The sequence below is a fragment of the Pseudorasbora parva genome, chromosome 24, assembly GCF_024679245.1.
Source record: "Pseudorasbora parva isolate DD20220531a chromosome 24, ASM2467924v1, whole genome shotgun sequence".
Lineage (NCBI taxonomy): Eukaryota > Metazoa > Chordata > Actinopteri > Cypriniformes > Gobionidae > Pseudorasbora > Pseudorasbora parva.
Window position 1 is genome coordinate 13,152,013 of NC_090195.1, and position 14,217 is coordinate 13,166,229.

The 14,217-nt window shown below is 36.4% G+C and overlaps 2 protein-coding genes across 2 annotated transcripts; both read left to right on the forward strand.

Moving 5' to 3' along the window:
• The first annotated feature begins 800 nt into the window (after nucleotides 1-800).
• On the forward strand, nucleotides 801-12,303 carry abcc13 (ATP-binding cassette, sub-family C (CFTR/MRP), member 13). The gene is made up of 19 exons (XM_067435398.1): nucleotides 801-955; nucleotides 1,124-1,355; nucleotides 1,461-1,526; nucleotides 3,768-3,905; nucleotides 4,370-4,516; nucleotides 4,605-4,683; nucleotides 4,787-4,835; nucleotides 5,831-5,888; nucleotides 6,251-6,470; nucleotides 6,542-6,693; nucleotides 6,898-7,053; nucleotides 7,161-7,360; nucleotides 7,927-8,047; nucleotides 8,137-8,238; nucleotides 8,441-8,584; nucleotides 9,325-9,483; nucleotides 9,731-9,897; nucleotides 10,287-10,481; nucleotides 10,580-12,303. Exons 1-19 carry the CDS (start codon nucleotides 918-920, stop codon nucleotides 10,662-10,664), a joined length of 2,508 nt encoding a protein of 835 aa, XP_067291499.1. The 5' UTR covers nucleotides 801-917; the 3' UTR covers nucleotides 10,665-12,303.
• A 55-nt stretch (nucleotides 12,304-12,358) lies between these two features.
• Nucleotides 12,359-14,022, forward strand: lyz (lysozyme). Its single transcript, XM_067435399.1, has 4 exons — nucleotides 12,359-12,563; nucleotides 12,761-12,916; nucleotides 13,543-13,618; nucleotides 13,796-14,022. The coding sequence occupies exons 1-4, from the start codon at nucleotides 12,428-12,430 to the stop codon at nucleotides 13,863-13,865; spliced, it is 438 nt and encodes a 145-aa protein (XP_067291500.1). The 5' UTR covers nucleotides 12,359-12,427; the 3' UTR covers nucleotides 13,866-14,022.
• The last annotated feature ends 195 nt before the right edge of the window (nucleotides 14,023-14,217 follow it).

Below are 14,217 nucleotides of genomic sequence, written 5' to 3' on the forward strand. Positions count from 1 at the left end.
GGCTGCCACTCTGCTTTTGCAGACATGGGGACTGAACCATGAGGTGCAAACACCTGACTTTCATACCACAAAAAAAAAGTGAAAAGGGAGCTCCCTCACCGTGGCTAATCAAAGTGAGTGTGTTTCTTTGAGGGCTGAATGTGCTCACTCCATTGGCAAGTCAGGAGCCTTCAAAGAGGATGCAGCACCAGGGGAGAGAGCCAGAAAGGGAGCAGCTGGAGCATCCTCACATATCTTTGCTCACACAGTCTCTCCACATGCAAATAATTAGATTACAGACTATACAACCTTGATATTAAAATCCACCATTATCTTGACACTATAATGATGGCATGATCTAGTGATTTATTAAAGCATGATTTATTAAAGATCTAGATCTTTAATAAACTAGAAGGAATAAAAGGCTCGCAAACGTATATGCGGGACCACGGAGGAGGCAGATTATTAATAACACCTGCTTCTACTCTCTCTGCATCTAATTCCTCAGAATCAGACACGTCACTAATCAATCAGGTTGGAACCAAGCACACTCGATGACTTCCTAATGGCATTCCTACAGTGTCAATACACACACGCAGCATCAAAGTTTGAAAGGGAACTGTAAAGTTTGGTGTATGTAAGTGCTAGTGAAGGGAAGATTTCTGGTTCAGACCACTGGATAAATCTTGTTTCGAGAACACTGCCTTTATCTATTTGAATCAGTAGATCTGATTTACAATTCATAAATAAAAGAATAAATATATATAATCTGTGTATGTACATGTCTTTTAACCTCAGATGGGTTATCCTGTTCTGCGAGAGACAGGCTGTGTTTGACTGGACAGGATACACACACTCTCTGGTGGTGCTGGGAGCAGTTTGCTGCTGTGCTGTTTCTCAGCATCACTTTGAGAAACATAGTAGGATAACTACAACTAATGCACAAGCTGTTCTGGCTGGTGCCCTCTACAGGAAGGTAAAGGTCATTGACTGTCTTATTTGCTCAATTAATGTGCTTTGAACAAAAAACACTGAACAGTAAATTTCCCCTTTTTTATATGCTAAAATGTTTCTCTCTTCCTCCATGTTTCACTCCATATTCCCCCTCCTCCTATACATTTAAGACATTGTCTCTTTCCCATAGTTCTCAGCAACAATCCAACACAACTCAGGGGACGGATGTATCAGTCGAAGTTGGATGTGTAGCAGAGCTGGTGGTCACATTGACCTGTCTTTGGTCCTGCCCACTGAGAGTCGCTCTTTATCTGGGCTTACTGTGGGGAGAATTGGGCCCTGGCGTGCTGGTGGGGGTGGTATTGCTACTAGTCCTCATCCCTGTCAACTCCGCAGTGAAGAACAAAGCCAAACAGCTTCAGGTTAGTAAGTTCAGGCTGCTCAAGCAAGTTGGATGTTAATTGCATCTCAGTGCATTTCTACTATGTTTTTTTCATATATGTTTTATAATCTTTGTTGTCCCTCAGAGAACTCAGCGCATCATCAAGGAAAAGAGTGAACAGCTCATCAAGGAAATGTTGCATAAATACCAGGTCATTTCTTTTCCTAATCCTCAGATATGATCATATAATTTGTAGTTCTTTCTCTCTTGAATTAGGCAAGGCAAGGCAAGGCAAGTTTATTTGTATAGCACATTTCATACCCAATGGCAATTCAAAGTGCTTTACATAGAAATTAATTAAAATAGTGGTAACAAATGCATGAGAAGAAAAAGAATACCATATGGACGAATAAAGAATTAAAAACAAGCATAGTTAAAACAGTCGTAAAGGTATAGTAATTTAAATAATAATAATAATAAAAAAATAAATTTTTTAAAAAATAAATAAATAAATAAATAAGATAAAATAAAATAAAATGGTTAGATCCACAATAATGGTCTGATATAAAAATAAACATTCTTCAGTTTACAGCCTACATACATGTACCATCTTAATTAGAACACCTCTCATTCATTTCTTTCTCAAACACGTTCATAACATCCATTTTAATCACTATTCCCTGATTTTTACTCAGGAACCTTCTTGTTAAAACCCTTACTCACTCATCATACCCTCCACAGATTTACACATACTCAAACCTTATTGTCAAACTTACTATTTCCATCAAACCCAGTTTTCATATGTCATATTCAACTCAAAAGAACATATAAAATAAACAATAACCAGTATTCAATAAACAATATGAATTAGTTTCATTCCTAATCAACATTGATTCTAGGATTTTAGGTCAGGTTTAGTTCTTGCATAAATTACTTTTTAAAGTCACCATGATATCAAAATCGACAATTCTTATTTTTATGGATAATTGCAGTGTTTATTATAAATTATTTATCTGTGCATATCATTGTTTTATAAAAGCAATGGGTCCTCATTATCTTTACTCAACATTATTTTCCCCTTGTCGCTGCGGAGGACATTAATATTGAGAAAAGATTACAAATATATTTTTTTTAATAATGAGAAAATAATCCGTCCCCTCCAGCCCCTCACTCACATGAGATCAATGCAATTAGTAATTGACAACAATCCAATAAATTCCTCCCCCACATTTATTTTTTCGAGTTTGTGAATCCATTTCACTCAGATATACATAACTATAAGGAAGTAAAGACAATTGCGATTTCCCTTTCAGGCCAGTTTTAGATAAACAATAAAAAGTGTTTGACAGCAGATGTATGTCAGTAATGGTTTTATTTTAGTGATTGCATTTGGTCAGTGCTTTGGTTAGTTATAGATACACAGCAGTTTAATGTGTACTTTATTCTGTGCCTGATTAGAAATTATAGAAAATTCCATTACTGTGTTTGTTTTTAATCATGAGTCATAACCATAATGCCTTTTTTAAAACATCATGTTATATTACAGAAGCTAAAAATTGTCAAATTAAGCATTCCCCTCTCTTTGTATTTTCAGTTAGCAGGTTAACAGTGGAGCCTACTAGCTTTGCATAGTATTAGCTGGTTTAGAAAAGCTATTTTGATTTTGCTAGAACAAGTTTTGATTAGGCACTGAAGAAAAGTAATCTGGCATGGTACCGCCTCTTTCTGTATTTCACCAGTTATGTAACTGCTCTGTTTTAAGATGCAATGAAACAAAAGTAGTGACAGATCTTTTCTTTCTGTGTTGTAATGTACATCCATCCATTAAACCATTCATAAAAATAAAATAAAAAATGTGTGGGACTTGGTTCAGGTCAGCTATTGTTGATTAGATGGTGGCAGATTTGAATGCAAGCTTGCAGTCAATTGTAAGGGTTTAAATGTGCAGTGTGTGATATTTTTAAGGATCTTTTGATAGAAATAAAATATAATATACATAACTATGTTTTCAGTGGTGTAAAACGACCTTACATAATGAACCGTCTTTATAACCTTAGATTGAAGCAAATCTATCTACATTTCCCTGACAGTGAAGTCACCATTTTGAGCCACCATATTTCTACAGTAGCCTTAAGTGGACAGACTGTTCTTCAGGGCTAACTACTCTCTGCTGTCTCTGATGACGACATCTTTGTCCTGTATCGGCCACCGTAGCGACCGGTGGGCAGTTGCAATTCGCAAACTCAAACACTAGATGTTGCTAAAATGTACACACTGTACCTTTAAGTGGACTAAATAATGCATGCCTCTTCACCTTATTTTTTTATTAGAATTACGAGGTTAAAAAGGTACAAAATGAAATGAATGTGTGGATGAATTTTTCACAATAATGTGCATTTAGAAAATAGGGTGAATTTTAATTTCATGCTAACTTTAATCTGCCTTTGTGTAGGCGCTGAAGTTTCTTGCATGGGAGTCTTGGTTCCATCAGAGAGTTACAGAGTCACGGGCCAGGGAGCTGGAGATTTTAAGAATTCTGGGATATCTGACAGCCTTCTCTATGCTTGACTCTATCTGCATGCCTTTCCTGGTGAGTACTACTTAATATTCTGGAAATTAATTCCCAGGGTTTTTTTTTTTTTTTTTTTTTTGCTAAACTGACCAACATGTTTATTTCCTGGTTCTGCTATTCGTCATACCAACTAATCTAGTCAAGAAGCCTTGCTTGTTTGTGTAGATATTCAACATCCTAGCTAAAAATCTGGTTTTCACTTTTAGTACAGCTAAACAACCCTCAGTGACTTTGACTTCAAATTACCTCACCTCTCTTCTCCAGATGCACAGGGGCTTACTAAGTAAACAAATCCACAGAGCTCTGAGATTAAAACTCAAATCATCGATTAAAACTGTCATAGATTACAACCTGAGGTCAGAACATTGAGGTCTGCATCTTGGCCCTCTTACATCAGTAAAAACCTCTTACATAGTCCAGAGTTCTGCTCAGTGTTGCCTCCCTTGACCCCTATTTCCCATACTCTTTGTCTTTCCATATAGGTTGGTTTCTCTAGTCTTGGTGTGTTTGTCATGGTGGATGATGGGAATGTTCTCACAGCATCTCAGGTCTTTACGTCGGTCTGTTTCTTCAGATTGCTCCGCCCACATTTGCTTGAGCTCCCTGGGCTCTTGTGTGTTCTCAAGCAGGTAGCATGCATGTGACAACATCAAAACCTTTAATTGAGGATCTTAATAAAATTCTAAAACTTTACATTTAATATTTTTGTTCTAATAGGCACAGCAGTCTCTTTGCCATCTGGAGAAAATATTTCTCACAGAGGACCTGGGCAACTCTCAGTTAGTTACTACAAAAGGTAGAGTCACAATATATTAAAATCACAGATGCACAAAGACACTAGAAATATAAGTGAAAATGTTTGTTGTTGTGGTTAATACTATAAAGTGTCACCCTCTCAGGTGCTACAGAAGAAATTCCCCCTGACAGCTCTCAACAGTCATGTGATGGGTGAGTTAATATATTTGTGTTTGTTATTTAGAAATAACAGGAAATTATTAAATTGAATGTTCCCATTTAAACATTTGTTTACTGTAAAAACAGTAATATTATGAGTTTATCCCTGTGGTCATAGCTGAATTTTCAGCATAATATTATAACCAATGTTAAAAACTGTTATTCTGCTTAATGTCTTTGTAGAAACAGTAGTAAAAAACAATCAGGATTCTTTGGTGAATAAAACTGAATTTATTTGAAATAGAAGCACATAAATGTGTTTACTGTAATTTTTTTAATCAATTTAATACATCCTTGCAGAATTAAAGTATTTGTTTCTTAATATAAATTAATAAAATAAATAAATAATTATACTGACCCTGAATTTTGTATATGTATAGAGGATTTTTTTATATTATGCCTCAAGCATGATTTCAATACACATGTTTGTGTGCATGTAACATTATCCACTGCCATTTGATTTGGCAGAGTCCAAAATCCGAGTCAAAGCACAGTGCTTGACCTGACCTGTAGGCCTTTATTGTCCAGTACTTATCCAGCATTAATATATTAAAATTGCTTTAATCCAAGACAAACATCATTCCATTTAAGAGCATTAGCACTGCTTCTTATTTTAATATCTTTCTGATCCCCATGACAGAATTTATCAGGCTTTTCTTACACTGTGTTCTCTGCACTAGATTGGCCTTATGTGGTTTAGTCGTGAGGGTTAGTGCAGGTTAAGAAAGGATAATATTCACAGAATCACAGACAGGGATTGTTGGTCACGGGATGATGGGTCCTGATAAAATCTCATGGGAAAGAAAACAATGAGTCTGACTGAACAGGGCCGCCAACATTCTCTTTTTTATCCCACATTAATAAGCTTCTAACAAGCTACACCTTGTTTCTCCACCCAGCCTGTGGCTTTGTTGTGTTCATGCATGCACTGAATGCAGACATGCTCTAAATGCATTGTATAAATATTCTTGATGTTTTTATTTTTACAGGTGTAAAGATAAGCTCAGTAATTCTGATGAGAAACGAAAACATAATCTATTCCAAAAAGTATGTACCAAAATGCATTTTTATATTTGAATGTTTTGAAACTAAATATTTTATCATGAATTATTATTTTTTACTTAATATAATTAATTAAACAAAATAATCATATTTTTATTTATTTTTTAAATCTAAATAAACTTTGTTGTATTGCTCATTTGTAAGCCATTATAAGTGTCTGTTAAGTAAGTTATAGCAATTAGTTAATTCAAAGTTGACCCCTCTTATGTCTTCTACATGTCTACCAACATAATTTTTTATAGTGTTTTCCAAGCTGCACTTTCAATAAAATAAAAGCAAGATTCTCTTTAAATAATAACATATTTAATTTAAGAATATTGTGCAGTGATAAGGTTTTGTAATTTCAGGGCAGTGGAGAGGCCCGCAGGCTGTATTTGAGGGCTTTCGGCTGGCACTGGGTGTCAGTTACCTCGCTGGTCTACCTGTCTGTGTGTGCCGTTAGTTTAGCGCAGGATGCCGTCCTAAGCGCATGGACTGGTGAAGCAAAAGAAGTTCAAGGCCTAGAGGGGTGGAGAGAGCTCAGAAACTCACGACTGTCTGCTTTCGCACTGCTCGGACTCCTTCAAGGTTATTGTCAACCTGAAGTTTCATAGATAAGTGTTTTTTTCTTAGCTTATTTATGTGCTTTTGTATTGCAGCCTTGCTCGTATGCTGTGCCGCCTACTGTCTGACCTGTGGTTCTCTCAGGGCGTCTCATATGCTACACTCTGAGCTACTGTCTGATGTTCTTCACCTGCCTGTACATTCCCAGAAGATAGATGACAGATGGTTATTGCAAGCTTTCACTCAGGTGCGTGTCATCTTCCAGAGGCCGACGTGGAGCAGAGATCAGAGCATTTGAAATGAAAATATTGATTGTCACAAGAAGCAGGTCATCACTGTTGTGCCCTTGGGGACGTACTGTATATATTATATTATATAACAGATACAAGTAAATATTGTTTCGACCTGTTTCGACAACCTCATACAAACGTGTGTTCTCATGTTGGCTCAGGATATGCAAGTGATTGATGAAGAGCTGCCCAAACATATGCACAGCTGGTTGAGGAGTCTTTTGGACATATTGAGCACCATCACTTTGATCAGTTTTATCATGCCAGTTTTCAGCCTAGCTGTGTGCCCGCTGATAATGCTCTTCCTCCGTATTCAGGTATGTCAATTTCCCATGAATGTTTGACCTGAAGGTTTGTAAATAAGCAAATAAAGCACAGTTTACAAATTTGTCTTTGTAATATCTTTTTCCCCCACCTCTTTCAGTCTCATTTTTCTTCGGCTCACATCCGAATTAGACACATGGAAGCAAATCCTGTTGTTTCAGTTACTTCTCTGGAGTGTGTGACACATAGTGTTGAAGCTCCACTTTTTAGGCCAAAACACAGGGAGGTGTGTCTGACGCACAGCCTCCGAGCCTTACATCAAAACCTGCTGGTCAAGTACAACAAAATCATCTCAGAAAGGTCAAAAAAGGTTTTTACGTACATTTTGTTTATGCTTGTGGTTTGTGAAGGAAAGGTCTGCAAGTTAAGAATTAAAATAATTATAATTAACAAAAAAGCACGTTGAATTAATCAATCAATCAAGTTTATTTATATAGCGCTTTTACAATGTTGATTGTTTCAAAGCAGCTGCTCAGTGTTAAACAGGACAATATTGCAACAAAATTAGATTTGGCTGTACAGTCGTTCTGGAGAAAACAGTGATGTTATCAGCTCATTTTAATTAATTTATTTCAATGCTTGTTTTGGCCTGCCACCTGAAAAAGAACTACAGTTCACTAGGGGGCGCTATTTGAGTGTAAAATGCATCTGTGACTAATATATTAGCTTTTGCAAATGTTTTTTATGATGTATGTTATATTTTGTAGCCAATATAATTTTACTTATCTTTGTATATCTTTGTAATCTAAATGTAGTAATGTACTCTACTAAACGTGTCAAATAATCATGTCACATTTTTTGCAACATATACAACAGCTTGGATTAATGTGATTGCTTTATGAACAAAAGCAAATTTCTGTGTGCAGTTGGGCTGCGTTACGATTTGATGGTGTTGCTGGGATTGTGCTGTTCCTAGTCAGTCTAATTTTGCTTGAGACTCAACCTGACTCAGGGCTCGTGGCTCTGTCTTTGATCTGTGCCTTCAATGTAAGTTTATCTGCCCTGATATATATATATATATAATATTACCCTGAGTTTGAATAATTCATAATGATTATGAAACCATTTTGTTACAGATTAAAGAAGCTCTTCGCCAGTACCCTCAGGCTGTCTCTGATATCAACATTGACATGCTGAGCATGCAAAGATTTTCTGAATTTGCCAAAGTGGAAAAGGAGGTAGAGGGTCACATAACACTTATTTGACGCCTAAAAAATCTGTCCGTTGTGCTTGCCCAGTCTCACCTTACACATAACCCAACATGGTCAAATTCATTGTGTACTAAATTCCCAGGATGATACTCACTTCTTAGTGTAATTGGATGTCATATATTCTGCATGGAAAATTAATTTAACCAAATAAATCAAACTTTTACCCCAGGCAGCATGGACAGTCACGCACAACCCACCCTTTGACTGGCCCCGGCACGGAGAGGTGAATTTCAGGAACTATGAGTCCGAAGCCTCCTCTAACTGCCTGCCAGCTCTTAGAGGAATTAATCTCACTATTTTAAAAGGGGAAAAGGTACTCTGAATTTTTTTTTTTTTTTTTTGCATTTATTATTCATGTACTCATTTTTTAAATAATTAAAATAATAATAATAATTTATTGTTGTTGTTATTTATATTTCTACAAGATAATTTATTAATTGAAATTAAGATTAGCTGATAATGTATTTATTTTATTTGCATGCTGAACATATCAGTATTTAAATTAGGGATGCAGCAGTGAGCAGTCCAATACTCAGTATCGTTATTGGTCCAGTAGACCTTTTTTTGCCAAATCGGTTATTGATCCAAATTGATTAGTTCAATTTAGTTCATAGAAATTCTTCCCTGCTCTTCGAGCTGTCAGTCATACTTCATCTTCAAACACTTTCACTTTAGAATTTTTCATCACTTTCAGTTAACATGGCAAAACTCTCTCCAAAATGTTCAAATCATCCATAATATGAACATAAAGGTGGGCCTTTGTTTAAAATGACTATTCAACTAGAGTTTATTAGTAATTCTGAATGGTACTCTAGTACTCACTATCAGATAAGAGGACTGGGGTAGAGGACATTCACACAGTGTATATATATATGTGTGTGTGTGTGTGTGCAGATTCTCTTTATTTATAATGTAGTAATGTGTTATTAGCGAGATATAGATATTATAAGCTGATCAAGAAAAAAAAAATTATATCGTACATGAGAAAATGGTATCGTGCCATTTCTAATTTAAATCTCTGGCTGATTTTTGTGTTTGTGTGTGTGTGTACAGATTGGAGTTGTAAGCAGGGGAAAAGCAGACGCCGATGGCTTGGTTAGCAGTCTGTTCCGGTCAGTGGAGGCCAGGAGCGGTGCTGTGCTGATTGACGATGTAAACATTGCCCGCATGAGTCTGCATGACCTTCGTAGCCGTCTGCAAATAATTTCTCAGGTCAGACGAGCAATATTCTATTTTAAGTGCATATAAGAGAGTGAGACCAAACTAGCTTGATCCAGCTAGAGCAAAATCGATCAAAGTCTGGAGGGGAAGGAGTGTTGACAGGTAAGTATTTTACTGGGTGTGGTTGAAGGAATGCTGTCTAATATTATATGCAAAACTTGCTTTACCCAGGCTCCACCAGTAACAAGCATTAAGTTATTGTATTCTTTAATGAGTTATGGTGTCCCATGCCTTACAGGTTCCTGTACTGTTCTCGGGTCCCCTGAGGGCAAACCTGGACCCGTTCGCTCAGCATACTGACGCGCAGGTGTGGCTGGCTTTGGAGCTCTGCCATCTCAAGGAGCATGTTCGGCAATTGCCTGCTCAGCTACTACACCCTGTTCAAAGAACATCGCTCACTTACAGGTGTGTGGGAATCGTGGCAAATCTTTAGATGCCTCAGGCGATTTGACATGTTTATGTAATATTCAGAGTATAACATCACATCAGAATATAGTTGATCTTAATGCAGTTATATAAGTGGTTGATGCAGCAATAACAGTAGCGAATTGCAAAGTTATTTCATTCGTTACAAGAGGTCCAATTCCCAAATGTTCTTCTTAATCATAACTTACATCTTACAAACGGAAAAGATTCACGGTCTGGCTGGAACCAATCATGAGTCTAGATCTAGACTGTGGATCTGCTTTATTGCTTCATTAAACAATATGGTTTTCTCTATGGCAACCTTTATGTACTGGCACAACAAACAAGTGGTTGTTATGGGTTAAATATTTCTGTTTTTGTTATGTAAGCTTTGGCCAGAGGAGGCTGCTGTGTTTTGCCAGAGCCCTGCTTGCAAGGGTCAAAATCCTGCTTGTGGAAGAGGCTCTTCCTTGCGTGGACATAGAAACAGAGGGCCTGGTCCGACAGTTGATCCACACAGAGTTTAAAGACTGCACTGTACTGTGGCTCACTCAGAACCCGTTGAATGTCATGCACACTGACAGGTCAGGAGATACAATCCTTTATTTCACCTGTGACTCATCCTGTCAATAAATGTCACGTATTTAAGTAAGGCATTTCTGATATGTTGTTGCTCCTTCAGGGTGCTGGTTTTGAATCAGGGACAAGCTGTGAAGTTTGACGCCCCTTCCACAGTCCTCCAGCAGGGGCCGCTGTTCAGTCAATAAGTCAAGACATCTTGCTCTTACAGGACATCCAATTATTATAATTTATTCTTTTCTCTTTTTCCTCCCTTTTCTTTTTGCTAAAAGTTAAGTAAAAAAAAAAGTTGTTCATTTCACATCATACTTTGAAATATTAGAGTAAATTGTGTTTTGAAAAAAAATATTTTAATTCTGACTTTCTTTTTTTAAATTAATTTTTCTTTATATTTTTATATTTTTGCAAATATATTTTGATAATATGATAATTTACAAATGTTTATTAATAATTTTCTATTAATTTATTACAATAATATATGTAGCTTTTTCTGCCACTTAATTAAATCAAATATTTAAGTTCACACATAAGCACACAAGCATGGCAGTTTACATGAGTTTCACGATACCTTCGAAAATGTGGTTTAAATAGGGCTGTTTTCACTGAATTTTATTGGATGCTTTCTTTCATCTGATGTCAGAACAGAGTTGATCATTTGTAAAAAAAAATATATATATTTTTGACATTTTTGATACTTTTATGTCAGTGTTTTACAATGCAGTACAATATGCATATGACAATAACACCAGCAATATGATAAATAATAAGACGCAACAGCAGGTCTTTCCTTCTAAGGGCTGTTTTAGGTTTGAGCCGTTTGAGCTGTTTGTTGACACACTCCCCTTGTGTCCATTTCCTTTGCAGTTATTGTCAGTTAATTGCACATTAGGTTGCATTAAGGTGCTGTTTTTTCACAACAGTTTTCCACATGGTAAATGTCTCCATATATTTCCTTTTGTGCTCTGACAGTTGACAGTTGTTTCACCAATAGTGTAGTATAGCATTAGGTTTGAGATGTTTTTATAGCATATAACAACCTGTATGGAAGAGTCTTGAATAAAACCCAAAAATGCAATATATATTTGATGTGTTTTTTATTTATATTCTTAAATGCGGCTTTTGTTAGTATGCTAGTGCATCATCACTATAGGACTGCCCCTGTATTGAGCATTTCATTTTATTATGTCTACTACTGTCTTAATCTAAATCATTTCCATTTCCTCTGCATGACATTTACATTTCATCATTTAGCAGATGCTTTTATTCAAAGCGACTTACAAATGAGGAGAGCAACAGAAAAGCAATCAAGCCAACAATAGGGCAACAATATGCAAGTGCTGTTACTAGTCCCAGTTAGTCTAACACAGTACATGTAGCAATAGATATATAGATTAGTAAGAGTTAGTGTTAATGGGTCAAGTATTGATACATCTTAATGAAAAAGATAAATATTAAGTATTTCATAAAAATCAGCTCAGATTAAGTTAGGCAGGTCATTCCACCAGCTTGGAAATGTCAAGTTAAAGGTCAGTGAAAGTGATTGTGTGCCTCTTTGGGATGGCACCACAAGCTTCTGCAGGGCACATAAGTAGTGAGTTTAGGTATAGGGTTGCAGACTAAGAGCCAGTGGTTGGTTGTTGGCAAACATCAGTGCCTTAAATTTGAGCGGCAGTTGGCAACCAGTGCAATTTTATGAGGAGAGGTGTGACGTGTGCTCTTAAGCTCATTAAAGAAAAAAATACATTTTGGTTCTAGAAGTAAAAATAGAACATCCATAAGTCAGTTATTGCCTCATCAGCAACTGCAAACTCCATGCACTTGTGAAAAAATTGGTTGCAACACACCATTCCTTTCACTTATAAATAATCCCACTCAACAGCTTTCAACCTCAGTCTGAACTCCTCTTCAGATAGCAGATTTTAACAGTGATTTTGTGAGCAGCATTGCAGATATGAGGGTGGCTATTGCGGTCTTGTGTCTGATGTGGCTGTCCTCTTGTGAGAGCCGCACTCTGGGGCGTTGTGAGGTTGTCAATATCTTCAAGGATGAGGGACTTGATGGCTTTGAGGGATTCTCTGTTGGCAATTGTGAGTACTTGATTCTTATTTGCATTATCACTGACCTGCAATGTTTGGGATATCTGATTGTATTGAGGATTTTTCATGGATCCAGCTATTGAAAAACCTGCTATAATATTTTGTATTACTTTAGTGTGTATATATATTGTTTTACTTCATAATATATTGTATTACTTTGGTTTGAACCTTTCACTTAATTTCAACAGATGTGTGCACGGCCTACTGGGAAAGCGGGTTTAAGACCCACAGAGTGCGTCCGGCTGATACTGGGAAAGACTATGGAATCTTCCAGATAAACAGTTTCAAGTGGTGTGATGATGGCACTCCGGGTGGAAAGAACCAGTGCCAAATGCCCTGTTCAGGTACTTTTATTTTCTTTAGATGGTTTCCATAATACCAAAACCATATTGAATACAATCAGTCAATAGATTACTTATCATTTCGTAAAACATACAACGGGGTCTGAAAGTCTAAATAGGGAATTCAAAATATTATTTATAACTTCAGAATTTTTTGGGGGAAAAAGAAACATTAATAATATTTATGTTTTCAGATGTTTTTTTTTTTTAATATTGTGAATGTAAATTTTATCTTTAAATATAACTTGAAGTGTTAAGGGGCGGTCACATGTACTGTTGTTCAGCACATTTTTCACAGATAAAATCAAGTCATTTCAATATGAATTTTGAGTGCCATCACACAGATTTCTCACTTTGACCAGCAGAAAGCTGTGCTTCATAAATCGCTACACTATTGATGAGATGTTTTTTTTGCCTGTGAAATTTTGTCAAGGTGATTAGACAAAATTTTGCAGGTAAAGATTGTCCTTTATCAATAGTGATGCACTGCTTACTCAAAGGTCATTTCCAAACTTTACCAGCTTTAAATGAGTAAAGTTTAATAAAGTTGCCTTCATTTTGACCCCAGTGTATCTATGTTTTAAAACTTTGCTATAACATTTTGTATATAAATGTTCTCCATCTGCTAGATTTGCTGAAGGATGACCTGAAAAAATCAGTTGAATGTGCAAAGCTCATTGTGAGAACCGAAGGACTGAAATCATGGCAAGTATTCACTGCAAACATCCTTGGGCACAACTGACAGAGCTTATTTGTCACATTTGCTTGTTCCTTTAGAGATTTGGCCTCAAACTCTGCCTATCATTGCAATATCTAAGTGTATTGATCTGCCATGCATGTGTGTTTTTGACATAATGGTTATGTGGATCTTTGTGTGTGCAGGGACACCTGGGAAAGTTACTGTAATGGCCGTAAGATGAAACGTTGGACGAAAGGTTGCAAACCGCACTAAGAGGCTTTGATTGCCTGCGGGATCTTTAATTACCTATAATGATTGTGCTAATTCAGTTTAAACTCTTGGTTGATGTGACTTTTAAAACTAAAAGACATTGTCATCATTAATATTTGTATCTTGAGGTGTATATTAAAGCATCTTCCCAAATTGTGAAGTTGTGCTTGCGGTGCTTTTCCATCTCACTTTTGGCTCAAGCTGATGCAGCAGAAATTGTAACCGATAGCTTGTTTGATAGTAGTGGTGGGCTTTTATTTAAATAGCTTTTATTAAAATGGAATAATCTGTCACTGAAGACCCATATTGATTGACCAATACTCTGAATATTGAACATGTCCCTCTTAATGTCTAT

Coding starts and splice junctions, on each gene's coding strand:
- lyz (XM_067435399.1), top strand. CDS start 12,428: ATGAGGGTGGCTATTGCGGTCTTGTGTCTGATGTGGCTGTCCTCTTGT. Junction 12,564..12,760: donor GGGATTCTCTGTTGGCAATT/GTGAGTACTTGA, acceptor TAATTTCAACAG/ATGTGTGCACGGCCTACTGG. Junction 13,619..13,795: donor ACCGAAGGACTGAAATCATG/GCAAGTATTCAC, acceptor TTGTGTGTGCAG/GGACACCTGGGAAAGTTACT.
- abcc13 (XM_067435398.1), top strand. CDS start 918: ATGCACAAGCTGTTCTGGCTGGTGCCCTCTACAGGAAG. Junction 4,836..5,830: donor TCTCAACAGTCATGTGATGG/GTGAGTTAATAT, acceptor TTATTTTTACAG/GTGTAAAGATAAGCTCAGTA. Junction 5,889..6,250: donor AACATAATCTATTCCAAAAA/GTATGTACCAAA, acceptor TTGTAATTTCAG/GGCAGTGGAGAGGCCCGCAG.